Raw genomic sequence first — 20,193 nt, 5'->3', positions numbered from 1 at the left:
TCCTGATGTTTCGTCCTTGACCTAATTTACGCCATCTTGATGGGCCTCCTCTGCTGGGCCGAAAAGCCCGCAGGCGTCCGAGCAGCCGCTGAGCCGAATATACTTCAGTCGACGATGATCGACTAAAAGTACTCAAGAGTCAAGCCGAGAGACCTGACTCTTGAGCCGACCGATCGAGCCGTCGCTCTACCTAGTCCGGGCCAGGCCTTTCTATTCTTCGGGCCTTGTGGGGTGATCAAATCCATCCTCTACAATTCTTTTATTTGTTTATGTTTTCACTTTCTGTGCAATTTATGCATAGTTAGTGTCCACGCTCTCATTTGTTTGCTTGTTGCTCTTATGATTTTGATATGCATTATAAATGTTTGTGTTTTTCTTTTGTAATATTTGTTTTCCAATTGTCTTGTATATTGTGTTATTTTATCCATGAGATTTTTCGTGGTATCCATGTTGTCCTCTCATGTCTTATTTGTTATTATGTGTGTCTAAATGGTCATTTTCAAGGAAAATTAATTGGGTATTTGAAAATCAACAAGTACAATTTTGTTGATGCGATTTAGAACTAATTGAGCATCAATATTGGTTGCATTGTATACATGATTATTTTTACTTTTGTATATTTTATTGTGTTTAGGAAGGTAGTCCAAAAAGATTTATGCATTGTTCGCTATGTTTTACTAAGTTAAAGAACATCTAACATATATGTTTTACTCTATGCATTGTATAAAAGCATATAACATGCATCTATATATTTTATAAGACTTATGCATTGTATAAGAACATCTAACAATGTACAAAGACTTATGCATTGTATAAGAACATCTAACATTGTAGAAGAACATCTAACATGTAATATCTATATTTTTGGAAGACTTTGTAAATATATAGGAAGGTTATCCAAAAATACTTTGTTGTCTTTTTGAGATTTCTTTGTCATAGGCTCACGATTTCTATGTCTTTAAATGATATTAACAAGAAGTGTCTTTTGCTTTGTTTCACAGAATATGTTAAAATATTCATTAGATACAATGGGAGGTTATTTCCCCTTGAGACTGCCACTACCTTCGTTGAGATATCCCATTCGGCCAGAACAGAATCAATCGATATCGATTAACCAACACTCAAACAAACAATTTATAAATGAAGATTTCAACGAAAGAGTTAGAGTCAGATGAAGATGAAGATGCTTGTATCAATTTCTGTTTTGGAAAACACTGTTTTATGTTCTAAACTTCTTTTGTTATGACCGATTACTTGAGCATGTACTACAGTGTTAAGATTGTTCAAAGAATGGAGAATGAAGAAAAAATGGAATTTTTTAGATGTGTATGTATAATTTGTGAAAACCGGTAACTTTTTTCAGGAAGGAAGGATATCAAGAAAACTGTAACTAATTGCTTTCAATTTAACCATAAATAAGAAAGAAAATTTGGGTTTCTATGGGAATAGAACTAGGAGCAGTAGTCGTTTAGCCGCTTGACTAAAAGTGGATCTTTGTTGTTAAGAAAAAAAAAGTATATATTAACAAACAATGTAGATAATTTTGGATAACTTATATAATATTTAGGATGTGTTTCCTAAAATCATATCCTAAGTGTGTTTTATCAAAAGTATCAACGAAATAAGCCAAAAATTTAAGATTTCATCTCCATAATGGTAAGATTAAAAATGAATACATACATGGGCTCTCAATAAATCATTTTTGGATAGCATGGAACATATGTTGGATGGGTTTCCAAATCAATATATTAGTATGTTTCTCAACAACAAAAATGAAACTGGTAATGAAAATGTCAGAATCTCAAGGGTTCTCGGTGGTTCTCGGTGTGTGTTTCAAGAAGCATCTACTACAAAAAGCATTCCATAGACTTTGGAAAAGTGATGATTTTAACAAAAAGTTTGGATTTACTCGCTAGGATTTCACATATTGTTCATGAAAATGCGTGGTTTTCGATTTCAGGAAAGATTTTTAAAATTTTTGGAAAGCATTCCAGAAGATTTGATATTAACAATTTTTTTGCTTGGTTACGCAGGATATGAATATGATTGGAGATTCATTCCTACAAGGCTAGCACTGCCTAAGTTGAAGTAGCTTATTGAACATTTTCAGGTTTCTGAATGTAATAGGAAAGCATATTACTTATTGCGGATGAGTGTGGGAACCGAAATTCACACCGTCAATTTCCGTAATCGGAGGAAAGTCAGGAAATTCCAACTTTCGCTGAGGTCCCGGATTCTCTGCGAGAGCCAACGACAAGTGACCAAATAAATGCGGAAAATATGAAAAGATAACAAAACAAATTTATAGAAAAGGTAGATCTTATTTCGAATCCGCGTAAGAGCGTTGTGATCATTACAAGAGACTATAAAAGCTTCGGCCGCAAGAGCTGTCAGCGAATTACCTAGCTTTAGCAACCTAAAACCTTAAACCTAGTTGTGTCGCAACTCGATAACAGAAGACGGAAAAGATATGAAAATGGTTTTGATTGATTTCAGACTGAACCTTATGAAAGGCTGCCTACGTACCCCTTTAAAGGATCAAGCCGAACGTAGTTCAAGAGTGAACCAAGAGATCGAACTGCTTGTGCGTGTTCGTCTGGTAATCGGGTGCCAGTCATAGAAACAGAGCATGTCGAGAATCATGCCTCAAAGTTTCTAAATGCCGAGAGTTCTCCTTTTGCCTCTCGCCTACGACTCCTTATATATTTGCTCCTAGGTCGGTTTACACCTTTCCCCTTCTGCCCTTAGGCCGTCATAGCTCAAAAATGGAGATATTCCAATTTTCCCAATCTTCGTGATTATCTTCGGAAACTTCACATTTATCCGCGGAAACTTCACATTTATCTTGCCTTAAAAACCAAACACAAACTGCATAAGGCTTATGGGTTTTCGGTTAAGAAATCGTAAGTGGGCTTCGAGTTGCGTTTTAGGCCTCTTTGGGCCGTCTTTGACTTGAAACGTTTTTTACGGTTTCTTCGATAAAAACAAACTTCCCGCGGTTTTTATCATAAAGTTTGACTGATGACTTCGAGTGATGAGAAACAAAGAATGGTTTAGCCATGACCTACGGGAGATAGCATTAAAGAGTAGACGAGAATGCATGGATTCGTGTCGTATCGACGTTTTGGGAAAGTTCGGTCGTAACGTAGCGACCGAGCCGTGTGCGTGCTCGGTCTCTACGTGCTTGCTCGGTCGCTACATAGTGACCAAGCTTGGCTCGGTCGTTACGTAGCGACCGAGCTGTGTGTGTGCTCGGTCGCTACGTAGCGACCGAGCTGTGTGAGTGCTCGGTCGCTACGTAGCGACCGAACATGGCTGGATCGGTCGCTACATAGTGACCAAGCTTGGCGTAGCGACCGAGCCGTGTGCGTGCGTAGTGACCGAGCTTGGCTTGTGTGTGGTCCGATGGCCATACTTGAGCTTGTCCGTGGCCGATTTGGATACGTGTATGTTGCCTTCGGATAATCGGTATTTAGTGGTTCGATTGAGATTGAACAAGATTTTACCGCAAGGCTCTTCGTAAAGATTTCTTTATGAAGATTACTTTTCGCAAAAAATGTAATCTTTACGAAGATTACTTTTCGTAAAAAATGTTCATGCCGATTTTTACGGACTTTCGGACATTGATTCTGTCGTGACCGATTTTGACCCCAACAGTTAGCCCCCCAGCTCGTTAGAACCATGAGCTTCTAGCGTGAGGTTCTAGCGAGTGGCTTGGCAAGTTAGGCAAGTTAGGTGAGTTAGGCGGAATTAATGGTTGAAAAGGTCAGTGGTAAGTGGTCTTCTCGCTCTTCTAAAAGTAGAACGCGATAAGATTGGGGCTGCGCCTTATGACGGCTGCCTACGTACCCTTGTTGAAGGGATCAAGCCTTTCGTAGTTCATCTTGGAGTTAAGGTTCTTATGACTGGTTTTCCAGCGAGACCTTTACGGTCTAGTTTATATGTAGAGGTTATCAGGCGTGTTGCTGCCGGTGGCATTTTATATGGGTGTAGTGGGAAGACTACGAGTTGTCATCTCGTAATCTAACTCTGTGTGAACTGCTTTATATGTGATCTGTTTCGAGAGAGTTCCGCAGTGTGTAAACTTGCGGGATAGCTAAGAGACAAATTTTGGGATCTCGTATCAGGGTGTTTGATACAATGCCTAGAGATGTTAGAGACCAGTGTGCTGGGTTTAGGGCAAGACCTAGGTCTAATCACGGCTTTAGGGGGTGCGATGACTACTTCGACTTACGCTTCCCGTATCGTTTTTGACCTGATTTCATCCCGCTTTAAAGTCCGCGATATGTTCTCGGGTTACGTGACTTGTATGGTAGGAATCGAGCATCTCTTCGAGGATAATTTTGAAGACTCCCGAAAGGGCTGACCAAAATTTCGGATTTTTATATAGCGCTATTGCCCTTGAGTCGGGTGTACGAGAGCTATCTCTACGAGATGGCTAAGTCTGTTTAGGACGTTAAGAGGTTATTGCGATCAGCAACAAACTTATCGGTAGATATTACCCTTTTTGAGTATTTGCGAAGAATACGTGTTTGAGAAGATGTTAGTATATATGACTGTTTGGTCTTCCAAGAAGGTGCATTTATCGAGGAAGGTAATTTTGTCGAAAATTGGTTCTTCAGATGTCTGCGACGTTTCGCAATGCTGAAGATTGATTTTTTCTTTCGTGTTCCGCGTTTCGTGCTTGAAATGTTCGCGGGCTTGAAGATGTTTCACGATATTGTAAGGGTTTAGTCTTAGCCCTGCGTTTGAGAAACATTCTGGTCTGTCTACGGATGTTCGCAGCCAAAATTGTTGTTCCTGTTTGGATGCTAATAATTTGATTTGCGATCGAGGAATTAGGACTGAGGGGTCGCGTAAATTTGTCCGTGGGAAGAAGTGTTTTCCTTCATAGTTCTTTGTGAAGTGTTGGCCTTTCGAGATCTATTTCGTGCATTTTTGAGGATGTTTCGTATAGCTCTAGAAGCTTTGTTACGAATTTTTCCTTACATGCCGCGTATTATGGGTAAAACATAGCGGGCTTAAAGTGAATTGTGGAATGTATCGAACTTGGTCGATTGTCGAAAAGATTTGGTTTTCCGTTAACCGTTTGGTTGTTAGGAATGAGTTTCGTTACGAAGAATTTATCATATGATTTCCGACCGTGGGTTATACGATAATTATTCTCTTAATATTCTCACGACGTTTATAGACAAATCGTAGATTGTCGTTTAGCCGGTAAGTGATGGAGCGATGGTTTCTCAAATAGTTTGGCTTGACGTGAAGGATGTGTTCACTCAGATAGCCAAGGATGTTGTAGGTCGAGGATTAGACCATGGTACTTTGACATTTAAGGTCATGTTAGCTTACGATCGTCCTTAAAGGGGATGGCAAATTCTTGTTTGGACCTTTACTGGAAGGCGTAATTGACCGAGGGCCAAAGAGCGCTTGTCGAGATTGATAGGCCAAGTTTGCCAGAGTTATCCGTCTTAAGATGGCGGATAGTCATAGAAAAGGTAGATCTTATTTCGAATCTGCGTAAGAGCGTTGCGATCATTACAAGAGACTATAAAAGCTTCGGACGCAAGAGCTGTCAGCGAATTACCTAGCTCTAGCAACCTAAAACCTAAAACCTAGTTGAGTCGTAGCTCGATAACAGAAGACGGAAAAGATATGAAAATGGTTTTGATTGATTTCGGACTGAACCTTATGAAAGGCTGCCTATGTACCCCTTTCGAGGATCTAGTCGAACGTAGTTCAAGAGCAAACCAAGAGATCGAACTGCTTGTGCGCGTTCGTCTGGTAATCGGGTGCCAGTCATAGAAACAGAGCATGTCGAGAATCATGCCTCAAAGTTTCTATATGCCGAGAGTTCTCCTTTTGCCTCTCACCTAGGACTCCTTATATACTTGCTCTTAGGTAGGTGTGCTCATTTCCTCTTCTGCCCTTAAGCCGTCATAGCTCAAAAATGGAGATATTCAAATTTTCCCAATCTTCGTGATTATCTTCGGAAACTTCACATTTATCCGCGAAAACTTGACATTTATCTTGCCTTACGAACCAAGCAGAAACCGTCATGTCATAAGGCTTATGGGTTTTTGGTTAAGAAATCGTAAGTGGGCTTCGAGTTGCGTTTTAGGCCTCTTTGGGCCGTCTTTGACTTGAAACTTTTATTACGGTTTCTTCGATAAAAACAAACTTCCCACAGTTTTTATCATAAATTTTGACTGATGACTTCGAGTGATGAGAAAAAAAGAATGGTTTAGCCATGGCCTACTGGAGATAGCATTAAAGAGTAGACGAGAATGCATGGATTCGTGTCGTATCGACGTTTTGGGAAAGTTCGGTTGCAACGCAGCGACCGAGCCGTGTACGTGCTTTGTCACTACGTAGCGACCGAGCTTGGCTAGAGCTCGGTCGCTACGTAGCGACCGAGCTTGGCTGGAGCTCGGTCACTACGTAGCGATCGAGCCGTGTGCGTGCTCGGTCGCTACGTGGCTTATGCGTGGTCCGATGGCCATACTTGAGCTTGTCCGTGGCCGATTTTGATACATGTCTGTTGCCTTCGGACAGTCGGTATTTAGTGGTTCGATTGAGATTAGAACAAGATTTTACCGCAAGGCTCTTCGTAAAGTTTTCTTTACGAAGATTACTTTTCGTAAAAAATGTTCATGCCGATTTTTACGGACTTTCAGACATTGATTCCGTCGTGACCAATTTTGACTCCAACAAAGAGTTTTCAAAACAATATAGAAAAATATGATGTATGTTGGAAAGGATGTGATATGTTTTTGATGGGTTTCCAAAATAATATTACTGTGTTTCTATGCAGTTTAAAAAAACAAAAACCTTTCTGATACCGAGGGGATCAAACACGAGTGCAAGTGCCAAGCAAAAATAGAAAGAATAGTGGTTTAGCCGCTAGGCTACGGTGAATCGTCGGTTATAGTCAAACTATAAATTTATTTGAACCTAAATTATATATGATGAATGTTGGAAAGGATGATATGTTTTGGATGGGTTTACAAAACAATATATTAATGTGTTTCTTGCAAAGTCCTAAGTAAAAAATGAAATGAGATTATAAAAACTAAGGATTTAATATTTAAATTGGTGGTAAGTTTAAAAATTTTGATGTACAGTTTTGATAGAATTTTTTTTTAGGAAAATGCAAGTACTAAGAGTCAAACCCAACAACTCTAAGAAAGGGGGTCATAGTGTATACTAGGGTTCAAATATTAAAACAAATTAATAAACAAACTCCTCTTCTTCGACAAATGCGAGAGCTCGGGTTCGAAATGCATGTTTTGGATTAATTTCAAGTTGGGTTCTTTTTTTATCTTATACTTTGGTGTTTTGATTATTTATTTATCAAACTAAGGGTTATTATGACTCAAAGATTCAAATTCAATAAAAATAATAGGGTTTATGTTTATAATCTGAATATTTTTAACAGCTAGTTTCATATTTAGAAATGGACTAATTTTTTTATTAATTAGATAAATAATGGACCAATTTATCTAGATGATCCTGGTGAAAAAAAATTGTAACATCACCATAATCAAAGAGACAAGGTAAAACACAAATATTTAACTTCAAAACTTTGTCAATCTCGTGGTCAAAAATTTAAAGCAAGACTCATAAAAATACACCAAAGCGGTTTAATCATTCTTAGTTTGATCAATATGGTAATTGGTTGGAATAAGTATTTTTCTATTATTTTAACGAAACAAATATTTAAATATGTAGTCAATGAAACTGTAATAAGAAAGTGTCAAATTATGAAGGTCGTAGAATATAGATTTTTATAGAGTTTAGTAATTATGTTTAAAAACATTTTTTGACCCCGGTCTAAAAAGTTTCTGGCTCCGCCACTGGTATGATGTATGTTTGAAAGGATTATGTTTTGGATGAGTTTCCATAACAATATACTAGTGTGTTTCTCGAAAAGGTTTAAATAAAATATGAAATGAGAATAAAAACTAAAGATTTGATATCTACATTAGTGGTAAGTTTCAAAATTGTGATCTAGAATATTGAAATAAAAAAATTAGAAATTTTTTGCAAGTAACGGTAATCGAACATGTGAACTCTCAGATAGGGAATCATAGTATGCAGCCACAAGACCAAAGTTGTTATATCTTTTAGGTGATGTAATTAAACATATATACGCAACATATTTATATTTAATATTTTGATAATTATGGGAATCGAATGTCGGTGCATGTGTCACTTGAGTTTAGTAAGAGTAGTGGTTTAGCCCTTAGGCTAAGGTGGATCCTCGTTTTTGAAACGTGAAATTATTTATTAGCAAAGATTAATATATCTTATCTGTGATAGCATATGTGATATTTAGGATGGGTTTCCAAAAGGGAATATGAAAATGAGATTAGCCCAAAAAAATTAAGGATTTGATCTCAAGAATTGGCAAGTTTCAAATTATGTTGTAGATTCTGAGAAAATAAACAATGTTGTAGATTCTGAGAAAATAAACAATAAAAATGTTATGCATGTACCAGGAATCGAACACGAAAAAACCTAGTATTTTCAAAATCTAGTGCTATATAGTAAAAATATAAAGAATTTACATGGGTAGGTTTGTAGATGGGTAGGTTTTTATTACATGGATTCTTTAAATCTTGTGAATAAACATAATATTTTCAAAATCTAGAGCTATGAGTAAAAATATAAAGAATTTACATCCCAATAACAAAAGAATTTAATGGAATCACAAAATCAATGATAACTAAATTTTTTGAATAACAAAGGATTAGAATTAAATTTAAAAATCTCAAACCAATAACAATGGATTTAGTTAGATTTATAAAATTCATAAACCAATAACCGCTGAATCTTAAAATTCTACAACTCATCTAGGATTTGTCTACCGATTACAATTCTTACAGCTAATATTTAGCTGGTGTTTCAAAAACAATAATCACTATTTAGCTAATAAGGCATTAATGACTTTTGTTAATCCTAAAGCCCCTATAAACCATTTTTATTATTTTATTTTTGTTAAGTAAATGGTTTTAAAAAACCAATAATTTATGGCTTTAAGTTTTTTTCTAAAGCGACCATCAGTTTTATTAAAGTCTAAAGTTTATAATGCAATTTTTTGTAAAGCCAAAACAACCACAGTTGTAAACAATTGGAGCCATGAATTTTAAAACCCTCATTTGATCAGACTGGTGTGTTATCAACAACTATATATGAATACGAGACTCATACTATTTTCACAGAAAACCAACTAATCAACCAAAAATATCAAAAATTAACATTTCAATTTTTATTATATTTTTTAAATAATTAAACTTAACCCATGTAATAACGCGGATAGTATCCTACCTAGTATTAACCTGTCGAAGTGATTATGACGTATTCTGATATATTATATTTAATATATTACTATTTATTAACATTGGAATTTTTTTGACATCTGCAAATCATTCCATTTCTCAAACTAAAGTTGATCTGAGAATCTAGGTCAAAATAAAATAACCAACAAACAATAAGTTTCTATGAAAATCAAGTGCAATTTTAGATAAAGAATCTGATATTCGGTTTTGCGCCCTCGGATAAAATATCTTGAGGTCATTTAAATATAGATTATAATTTATAAATTGAGATATATATATGTATATATATATATCATTATATATTTTTAACCTATATAAATTTTATTTATAGTATATTTTCATATTCCAAAATTTGGTTATTGTTTACGGTACATGATAAAATGTTATCTTTTATAAAATATTTCTACTATATTTATTATAATTAAAAAAAAATATCTTGACAATCTTAAAATTTTATAAAATATATGTGGCGATAGATATCAATAAGGTTTTAAAATTCTATCTAAAACGATAAAGTCAAAATTAAGAAACTTGAAAAAGTTATGTTAACCATTTATTAAAAATATTTATGGAGACGTTATAATATTTTTTCCTCTATTTATGAAAATATATCCCTTTATTATCAAATTCAAATTGTTTTTTTCGTGATAGACATAATGCTCACCGTAATTTGTACAATGATTATTGTTTCTGATAATATTGTTGATGCGACCCAAATCATCAGCTATGTCTCAACGAGGAGCTTAAGGTACGAACCAGCTAAGCAACTGATCATAGCTTGGCTTAATGGGCATTTTATGGGCCTTATCAGTTTGATCCATGAAGTTCTAAACCGAGAGAAACTAATGGGCTTGATGCCGAACGTGGAAGGCTTTATGCTCAATAAAAAATCAATGTTTGGATTTGTCCAAGAAAGACCGATCAAGAAAATACAAGCCATCGTCGTATAATATATCAATCTGACGGCAATTCCGAGATCTTCAACCATGCAAAAGGACGGAACCAGTCGAAGAGTTCTGCGACCAAAACTTTCAATATTCGGTCAATAGTCTTGGTCTTTGGTCTTTGGTCAAGTCAATATTCCTAGTCAAGTCTTTATGGTTTTAAGAGCTTTATAGTTTCTAGGATTGACTAGAATATGTATTTCTTCCACAGCCTATTATATAAAGGTTTGCTATTGTATTGTTTTAATCATTCAACTTTTTAATAAAAATCTTTCCTTTTAACTTGTTGAATCATTTGTTCTTCATCGAACATCTTATCTTATGAGTCGTCGGAGCGTGTCATATCTTCGGGCTTAGAAGTTGGTAGTATCAAGAGACTTTCCGCACCTCTTGTGTCACCATTCGATCCACATCCCTTGATCGTTTGTGTTTTCAAGCTCATTCGGTGCAAGGCTTATCCAATCCACCAACCTTAGAGTGATCCTTCAATTTAGGGCGTATCACTTGTGTATGGTGAAAGAGACTTTCATCGATGATTTAGAATGTCGCAAACGTTATTTCTTCACATTGTTGATGTTCTTAAACAACATGACAACTACTTCAACCAACGACGTGATGCATCTTGTAAACTTGGATTACATGACAACTACTTCAACCAACGACGTGATGCATCATCTCGTAAACTTGGATTGTCAACTTTACAAAAGGTAATGACTTCTATTTGAATCTTGGCATATGGCATGCCTGCTAATGAGACCGATGAATACATTAAAATAGGGGAGTCCACATCAATTGAATAAATGAAAAGATTTTGTCGCGCAATTGTAGATGTGTTTTCATAGTGGTATCTCAGGTCACCAACAACACAAGACGTTTCCAAACTTCTCAGAATCAGCCATCAACGTGGATTTCTTGGAATGTTAGGCAGTCTTGATTGTATGCATTAGAAACGAAAAAATTGTCCAACAGCATGGACATGACCATATTAATGTTTTAAAATGTTTTAACTTATTTTTCAAAATTCCGCAAGGTACCGCTCCTACAGCCAATTACACAATTCAATGGAAAGAACATAACATGAGTTATTATTTAGCATATGGTATATATCCTAAATGATTAACAATTTTCCAAAAATTAGCGATCCCCGAGGTACAAAAAAATTGTTTGAACCAAGACAATAGTTATGTTGAAAAGATGTTGAACGAGCTTTCAGAGTTCTACGATCCAAATTTGATATCATCGCATGATCCTCACATTATTGGAAGAAAGAGATATTGCATGATATATGACATCATGTATTATAAATGCATAACATGCATGATTATTGAGGATGAACGAGATGTCAACACCCCGATTATGCAAGACCAACACCACCAACAAACGTTGAAATGATGATAAATGAAAATATGCAGTTTCAACAATTTTTAGCGCGTAATCTTCAGATAAAAAATAAAGATGCTCACTTATCACTTAGAAATGCATTGATTGATCATATATGAGAGCATTACGGAAATAATCCTATTGATTAGTTTTGTATTTTATCTGAACCTATGTTATTTGGGTTGTATGTGTTATTATTATCTATAATTTTATGTTTTTATTATTATAAGTAATTTGGTGTTGTTGTTTATTTACGAGAGTATGTTTTTAACTATCTATTTAATATGTATGTTTATTGTTTTTTAATAAAAATTTAGTGATTGTAGTTAACTATTAATAATATTGAGGACTAAAATGTAATATGTAAAATCTTTGAAAAAAAAATTATTTAAGGGCTACCATTGAAGAACCATCTCTTTATCTTTTTATTTTAGTTGGGTCCCTCTTTTAAAATAAAGAAGAATTGTAGAGATGCTCTAAAGACACAAATTTATAAATGCTTAAATTAGTTACGAGTGAAATGGTATTTGTCAAAAACAAAGAAAAAGAAGTTTGAAATTTGGAGCCATGAAAAAGATATGAACTATTGCAGACGAGAAAAACAAGAAACACCGAAAACAAAATACAAACTGAAAAATTGGAGAGATAACGTGCAACATCAAAATATTTTACAGTATCTAAAGATAAACCTTGCAAAAGTTTATGATTATCTCTGGTTAAAAAATTTAATAATATACACAAATCTTTAATAAAATTTTAAGAAAATCTAGAAGTCATCTAAACTTTTTTAAAATTGAACAACTATTTAATTTTAAAAATCATCAAAACTTTTTTTAAATCAAAAATTAATAACAGCCCATAAATGGTGATTTTAGTATAGGAGACTGCTGTAAGAGCATCTCCAACCCACCCTTATATTTGCTTCTATATTCTATAATAGAGGAAAATCTACTCCAATCCACCTCTATTTCTTTCCCGATAATAGAGATTGCTATTTTTTCCTCTATATTTAGGGGAAAACATAGCATTCCTAGAGGAAAAAATAGCATTCCTCTATAATAGAGATGTACTTTTTTATTTACAAAATAGTCTTTTAACTTTTGTGATTATAACAAAAATACATGTTTATGAAGAAATACAATTTTTACATATAAATGTACAGATTTTTGTTTACATACTAATTTTTAATTTTTATAATTATAAATAAAATAAATCAAAAGATATCTAATTATTTTATTTTAAAGTCAGACTTTTTATTTAATGAATGATATCTAAAATTTTATATTGATAATTAAAACTATTAATTAAAATTTAATTATTAAAAGTTTAACATAATTTTACATATTGATAACATATTAAAATTAAACTTAAATATTGAAACAATTTAATACTTAAATATTAATCAGTACAACATGTTGAAACAACTTAATACTCCGGTAAATTACTTCCGGATCCACAAAAATTGTTAAAATATTTTCCAAACGACGTGGGTGGAGGTGGAGTTTGCTGATTTTGTTGCTAGTGACTACGCTTTTGTAAAATATGTGCTTTCTTTATTTGGAAATGTTCACGGACATTTGGATCTTCTATGGAATTTACGTCACAAAATAAAAAAAAAATTTCCTTCATCTGTTTTAAAGCAAAGTTTTATCTTTGAATCTCTAACTGATGTTTGTCTTTGTTCAGTTGACTTCTTTAGGTTTGCTAATGATTGTTTATTTCCTTCTTCTAGTGTATTGGAAGAGGAGCTCCACCACCAGAAGTCCGAATACCAGATGATGAAGATAATCGGTTCCAAGAGTTTCTAAGTTGATTCAGAAAAATCAAAGATAAAGAAGCTCATTTCTCGCTTCGGAATGCATTAATTGACAATTTATGGGAAAATATAGTAATGAGATGTTTAGATAATGTCTATTTTGTTTTATTATAATTTTCTAATGTTATTTGTAATAAAATGTTTAATTTAAATAATATTGCAATTTTATGGAAAAAATTAAAAGTTATAATAAATGGATTAATTTGCAACATTTATAAGTTAAATGTGTTATTTATAAAATAAAAAAAAGAATCTTTTAAGAATATTCTTTTATAGAGAAAAAAATAGAGAAATACATTGGAGAGAAATCCATCTATATTATAGAGTTTTTAGAGAAAAAAAATCGAGGAATACATTGATAAACTTTGCTTTAAATTTGACCTCTTATGATATGTTATTTTATTCGCATCTTTTTGACGTATCATATTAAACCTAATCATTATTACAGGAGAAATTCTTGGGTTCACCCCCTAGGTGAACCTCTAGATTCACCAACCAATAGTGTTTGAGTATTTGATATTTGATATCTTTTAAAAAAGGAAACAAAATTGAATTTCCAAATAAGATTATATTTTTGAAATAAAACAATAAAAATACATAAAAATAGTTACAAAAAATAAATAAATAAATATTGATAAACTTTTAGCAAAATACTAAATCCTATACCCTAAATCCTAAACTCCAAACTCTAAATTATAAACCTTAAATCTTGGATAAACCGTAAACCATTAGAAAATTTAGGGTTTAGTGTTAGTAAAATTTAGTTTTTAATGTATGATTTAGGGTTTAAGATTTTCCAACGGTTTAGAGTTTATCCAAAGTTTAAGGTTTAACGTTTAGGGTTTAGGGTTTAGGATTTAGGGTATAGGGTTTAGTATTTTGCTGAAGATTTAACAATATTAATTAATTTATTTTTTGTAGCTATTTTTATGTATTTTTATTATTTTATTTTAAAAATATAATCTAATTTGGATATTCAATTTTATTTCCTTTTTTAAAAGATATCAAATATCAAATACCCAAACACTATTGGTTGGTGAACCTAAAGGTTCACCCTATGGGGTGAACCCAAGAATTTCTCTTATTACAGAAGGGATGATTTGTTAGATGGTCGGGGCCCATAGCGAGATTATCGCACATTAAAATATTATCTGAGCTCATAAATAGCACGCAGCCCTAGGCTTCATTTCGTCTCCACACGCCTCTCTTGTCTTCAGTCGTCAGATTCGTCTCCTCCATGATCGTCTTCATCTGATTCATCACTCCATCATATCATTATCCTTATCTTCCTCAACCATCTGCATCGGAAAGTGTGATTTGATTTTTTCGTCATGTATAAAAACGCATCTTCCTCCATCCTTCGAGCTGCTTCCTCTCGCTCCTTACGATCCTCTTTGACTTCTTCCTCCTCCGCCTCTGCCGCCGCATCTCCTTGTTCTCTTGTCGGTCAGAGATCTTTTGCCACTTACTCCCCCGCTTTCCGTTCACTTGCTCGCTGGAGCCATTGCCTTCACTCCAGACCTTCTCCCTTTCGCCTTAGCTCTCAGATCAGAACTGCTTCCCCCGTTTTAGACCGACTCGAGAAGAACTTCTCATCCATGGGTAATTTCTTTCTTCATCTCGAAAATGATCGGATCTAGCTTCGATTTTGCGATCTTAAAGAGTTTCGATCTGTCATTTTTTCAGCGTCAGAGCATCCATTTAAGGGTATCCTCACGACTCTTCCTAAGCCTGGTGGTGGCGAATTCGGAAAGTTCTACAGCTTGCCTGCTCTCAACGATTCAAGGATTGGTAAAATATTAATCTCTATCAACGATTTGATTGATCCACTTGCTCTAATTTCATTTCGTTGTGTTGCAGATAAACTGCCTTACTCTATCAGGATTCTTCTTGAATCTGCGATTCGTAATTGTGATAACTTCCAAGTGACCAAGGAAGATGTTGAGAAGATTATCGACTGGGAAAAGACTGCTCCTAAACAAGTCGAGATTCCGTTCAAGCCAGCTCGTGTTCTTCTCCAGGACTTTACTGGAGTACCAGCTGTTGTTGACCTTGCTTGTATGCGTGATGCTATGAACAAACTGGGCAGTGATTCCAACAAAATCAACCCCTTGGTACCTTGTTTTTCTTATGCTTTGCTTTGTGTTTTAGCTTAGGCTTCTGGATTTCTTACGTGGGCGTCTCCCAGGTTCCGGTGGATCTTGTGATTGACCATTCTGTTCAAGTTGACGTTGCTCGTTCTGAGAATGCAGTGCAAGCAAACATGGAGCTTGAATTCCAGAGAAACAAGGAGAGGTTTGCTTTCCTTAAATGGGGTTCTACTGCCTTCCACAACATGCTTGTTGTGCCTCCTGGCTCTGGTATTGTGCATCAGGTAATTAATTTTGCATTGTGCAACTCCATGTTTTTCGTTCTTAACCTCCTCTTTGTATATATCATTTTCAACCTCACGTTTCCTGTGTATTGAAATGTTTCATTTTGCCTTAAGGTTAATTTGGAATATCTTGGAAGAGTTGTTTTCAACACCCAAGGCGTTCTCTACCCAGACAGCGTGGTTGGAACTGATTCACATACTACTATGATCGATGGCTTGGGAGTTGCTGGATGGGGAGTTGGAGGCATTGAAGCTGAGGCGACAATGCTTGGCCAGGTAGATTTTCGAATATTAACATCAGCCATAGCCACATCTTATGTTGGTGGATCTGGAGCTACTTTACTGAATATAGATTAGATAACAAAATTTTTTGACTCTTTTACTCGAATTTACTGATGTTTGTGTACTGTATAACTTTCCTTCTACTTATCACTCTTTTTGCTTTGACAGCCCATGAGTATGGTATTGCCTGGTGTTGTTGGATTTAAACTGTCCGGGAAAATGCGAAATGGTGTTACAGCTACTGATTTGGTTCTAACAGTAACTCAAATACTGAGGAAGCATGGCGTTGTTGGAAAGTTTGTTGAGTTTTATGGTATTCTATGGCCTTATGAACTCAATTCCTTAGCTCCTTTTTGATAAACATGTTTGTTGGAGAATCTGAGTCTTTTTTTCTTCTTAGGTGATGGTATGAGTGGGCTGTCCCTAGCTGACAGGGCTACAATTGCCAATATGTCTCCTGAGTATGGTGCAACCATGGGCTTCTTCCCTGTGGATCATGTGACTCTACAGTATCTCAAATTGACTGGAAGAAGTGATGAGACCGTGAGTCTTTTGGCTTTAATCGTCGTGGGTATATTCATTCATTTTTCTTGGCTGATATAATGCTTTTATTTCAGGTGGCCATGATTGAAGCATATCTTCGGGCAAACAATATGTTTGTTGATTACAGTGAGGTAAATAAGCGTTATCCTTTACATGCTTGGAGTTTTACAGGTTTTCAACTGCTTTCTGGGTCTTATATGACTTCTTTTACTTTGTGCAAAAACTCAGCCTCAGCAAGAGCGGGCTTACTCGTCATATCTAGAACTGAACCTGGACAATGTTGAACCTTGCATTTCTGGACCAAAGCGGTACGTCTTTTGTTGGTTTTTGTAATCGCCAAGTGTATTGCTTGATTACTTGATCAAACCATCTTATTGATATCTACTTTGCAGGCCACATGATCGTGTTCCTTTGAAGGAAATGAAAGCTGACTGGAATTCATGTCTCGACAATAAAGTTGGATTCAAGGTATGCAACTAGAAGCTTCGTTATGTGGAGGTCTTATTTCTTTAGAACCTACTTGGCTGCTGTTCCACATTGTGGGTGCCACTATTTATTTATGCATTGTGCTTCACATTTTCTGCAGGGTTTTGCAATCCCTAAAAAGGCACAAGAAAAAGTGGCGAACTTTTCTTTCAACGGAAAACCAGCAGAGATAAAACATGGAAGTGTGGTGATTGCTGCGATCACAAGCTGTACTAATACATCAAACCCCAGTGTCATGCTTGGTGCTGGTCTTGTTGCCAAAAAGGCTTGTGACCTTGGCCTACAGGTTGGTTTCAGTCACTAAATCAAATTAGACATCTATCTGATGGCTTGACTTTTGTAATCCTTTGTAAAAAAATGCCTCTCTAGGTTAAGCCTTGGATAAAGACAAGTCTTGCGCCAGGCTCAGGAGTTGTTACAAAATACTTATTAAAGAGGTACGTCGTAGTGTTTTCAAGTTTTTGTTGTTGTTAAGCTTGATTCTTGCTTCGGTGTGGGAAACCTGATGTTGACATTACACTCTATGCAGTGGACTGCAAGAATATCTGAATCAGCAGGGTTTCAATATTGTCGGCTATGGCTGCACTACATGCATTGGTAACTCTGGAGAAATTAATGAATCAGTGGGAGTTGCTATCACAGAAAATGGTATTCAGAACTAAGACTTTCTTTGGACTTCTTACCTTTTTATATCTAATTTGGGTGGCTAATTTCTTATTTGCTTATTGTTAGACATTGTGGTGGCTGCTGTGCTTTCCGGAAACAGGAACTTTGAGGGTCGTGTTCATCCACTAACAAGAGCCAACTACCTTGCATCTCCTCCTTTGGTTGTTGCGTACGCTCTTGCTGGAACGGTAATAAATCGCATGAACTTGTCAAAATTCAACCTACACTTCTGTATGTTATAATGAATGACACGTGTTCCATCATCACATTGCTAATTTAACTTCTTCGTTTTTTCTTATTTCCCAGGTTAACATTGACTTTGAAACGGAGCCCATTGGCACTGGAAAGAATGGCAAGGAGGTCTTCTTAAGGGACATCTGGCCAACCACGGAAGAAATTGCTGAGGTATGTACTCAACTCACAACCAGAGAACAAAACTTCCCGCTGATACAGGATTATAAATTGAGTCTTTCCACATATGGATCAGGTGGTTCAATCGAGTGTTTTGCCAGACATGTTCCGAGCAACATATGAGTCGATCACCAAGGGTAACCCGATGTGGAATGAGCTGTCTGTTCCTGAAAATACCCTCTATTCATGGGATCCTAAGTCAACTTACATTCACGAGCCACCATACTTTAAGGACATGACCATGGATCCTCCAGGTCCACACAGTGTGAAAGACGCTTACTGTCTGCTCAACTTTGGTGACAGTATCACCACTGATCACATCTCGCCAGCTGGGAACATCCAGAAGGACAGTCCCGCTGCAAAGTATCTCATGGAGCGTGGCGTTGATCGCAAGGACTTCAACTCATATGGAAGTCGCCGTGGAAATGATGAAATAATGGCCAGAGGCACATTTGCTAACATCCGTATCGTTAATAAGCTCATGAATGGGGAAGTTGGCCCTAAGACCGTTCACATTCCTTCTGGAGAGAAGCTCTCAGTTTTCGACGCAGCCATGGTTTGTCTTTTGTTTCATCTAACCAAAATTTTTATTACTTAGTGTCTCCTTATCATAATGTCTACTGTATTATCAGAGGTATAAGTCATCTGGTGAAGACACAATTATTCTAGCTGGAGCCGAGTATGGAAGTGGTAGCTCACGTGATTGGGCTGCTAAGGGACCTATGCTACAGGTTTGTGTAGAACCCGTCCGCTTGTCTTTAGATTTTACAGCCACTAACTAAGACAAACTAAGTTTGGATTTTCCAGGGCGTTAAAGCGGTGATAGCAAAGAGTTTTGAGAGGATTCACCGAAGCAACTTGGTGGGAATGGGAATCATTCCGTTGTGTTTTAAGTCCGGTGAAGATGCAGACTCACTGGGATTGACGGGTCACGAACGCTACACGATCCATCTCCCGACAGATATATCAGAGATAAGACCTGGACAAGATGTTACCGTTACTACCGACAACGGAAAGTCTTTCACTTGCACAGTCCGCTTTGACACTGAGGTAAGTAAAATTGAAAACTCAGTTTTCAAAACCTTTTATGAGATGTGAACTAATTAATGGTGTATATGTGTAGGTGGAACTGGCATACTTCAACCATGGAGGCATTCTTCCATATGTCATCAGAAACTTGAGCAAGCAGTAGGGAGCGGTGAAAGGAACTGACACAAATCTTTTTTTAAATAAAGAGAAGAGGATCTTTACGATCTGTTTTTCAAATGTCATTTTTAAAAAAGGCAGATAAGTCTGTCGAGGATAGGTGAAAAGGTGGAATGATCTATCTCCTGCAATATGTGGGTTTTTTCTACAGTTTCAGTTGTTATTTTACTCGTATTGCTCCCTTAAGTTTGTGCAGCTTGCAAGGGCTGAGTATATTATTTTGGGAAAGAATAAAAAACGAGTGTCTTGAATACGATCTTCTTATACTTTATTAGTGGAAAATGTTGCAAAGATTTTACCTTGTTATGTTTAGTGTACTCACTTTTTTTTCGGTCAACAACTTCATTTTCTAAACAAAAGTACAATGGCCTTGTGATTGAGCATCATTTTGCAAAAAAAATGTTGATTATCTTGCTTTTATTATGTAACACAATCGAGAGTAACAAGGAAAACTCCATGGATGGAAACTACCTCTCCGTTTGAAAAACGACAAGATGGTTCGAGGTGGCTCCGGTTGTTACAGTGACGTTTATAGTGGTTATCGTTGATGACGGCAACAACTAATATTTCCGAAAAACCTTACATGGATCGTGAGAAGAATAATAATTTAAGAAAAAAAATCTTGTAGGGAGAGAAGATGAGAGACGTGAGATGCATATGGTACCTTAATTTCTCATGTTTAAGAAAGATATAAGTATATATATATATATATATGTTATATGTGTACACGTTTAGGTTATGAAAAAT

General features: G+C 35.7%; 1 protein-coding gene across 1 annotated transcript; it reads left to right on the top strand.

The window, feature by feature from the left end:
• The first annotated feature begins 14,506 nt into the window (after window positions 1–14,506).
• Window positions 14,507–19,744, top strand: LOC106306006 (aconitate hydratase 2, mitochondrial-like). The gene is made up of 19 exons (XM_013742453.1): window positions 14,507–15,080; window positions 15,165–15,269; window positions 15,339–15,592; window positions 15,667–15,852; window positions 15,967–16,128; window positions 16,303–16,447; window positions 16,535–16,677; window positions 16,752–16,808; window positions 16,906–16,985; window positions 17,070–17,145; window positions 17,264–17,449; window positions 17,533–17,600; window positions 17,693–17,811; window positions 17,896–18,017; window positions 18,136–18,234; window positions 18,317–18,796; window positions 18,873–18,971; window positions 19,048–19,290; window positions 19,364–19,744. The coding sequence occupies exons 1-19, from the start codon at window positions 14,810–14,812 to the stop codon at window positions 19,430–19,432; spliced, it is 2,964 nt and encodes a 987-aa protein (XP_013597907.1). The 5' UTR covers window positions 14,507–14,809; the 3' UTR covers window positions 19,433–19,744.
• Window positions 19,745–20,193: the final 449 nt, after the last annotated feature.

Source organism: Brassica oleracea, chromosome C7 (assembly GCF_000695525.1).
Source record: "Brassica oleracea var. oleracea cultivar TO1000 chromosome C7, BOL, whole genome shotgun sequence".
In the NCBI taxonomy this organism is placed as follows: Eukaryota; Viridiplantae; Streptophyta; class Magnoliopsida; order Brassicales; family Brassicaceae; genus Brassica; species Brassica oleracea.
This window is presented reverse-complemented; position numbering and strand designations above follow the sequence as displayed.

Excerpts from the sequence above, each read along its gene's own strand:
- LOC106306006 (XM_013742453.1), top strand. The coding sequence starts at position 14,810 with ATGTATAAAAACGCATCTTCCTCCATCCTTCGAGCTGCTTCCTCTCGC. Across the intron at positions 15,593-15,666 it reads CCAACAAAATCAACCCCTTG|GTTCCGGTGGATCTTGTGAT; the intron begins GTACCTTGTTTT and ends GGCGTCTCCCAG. Across the intron at positions 16,678-16,751 it reads CTGGAAGAAGTGATGAGACC|GTGGCCATGATTGAAGCATA; the intron begins GTGAGTCTTTTG and ends CTTTTATTTCAG.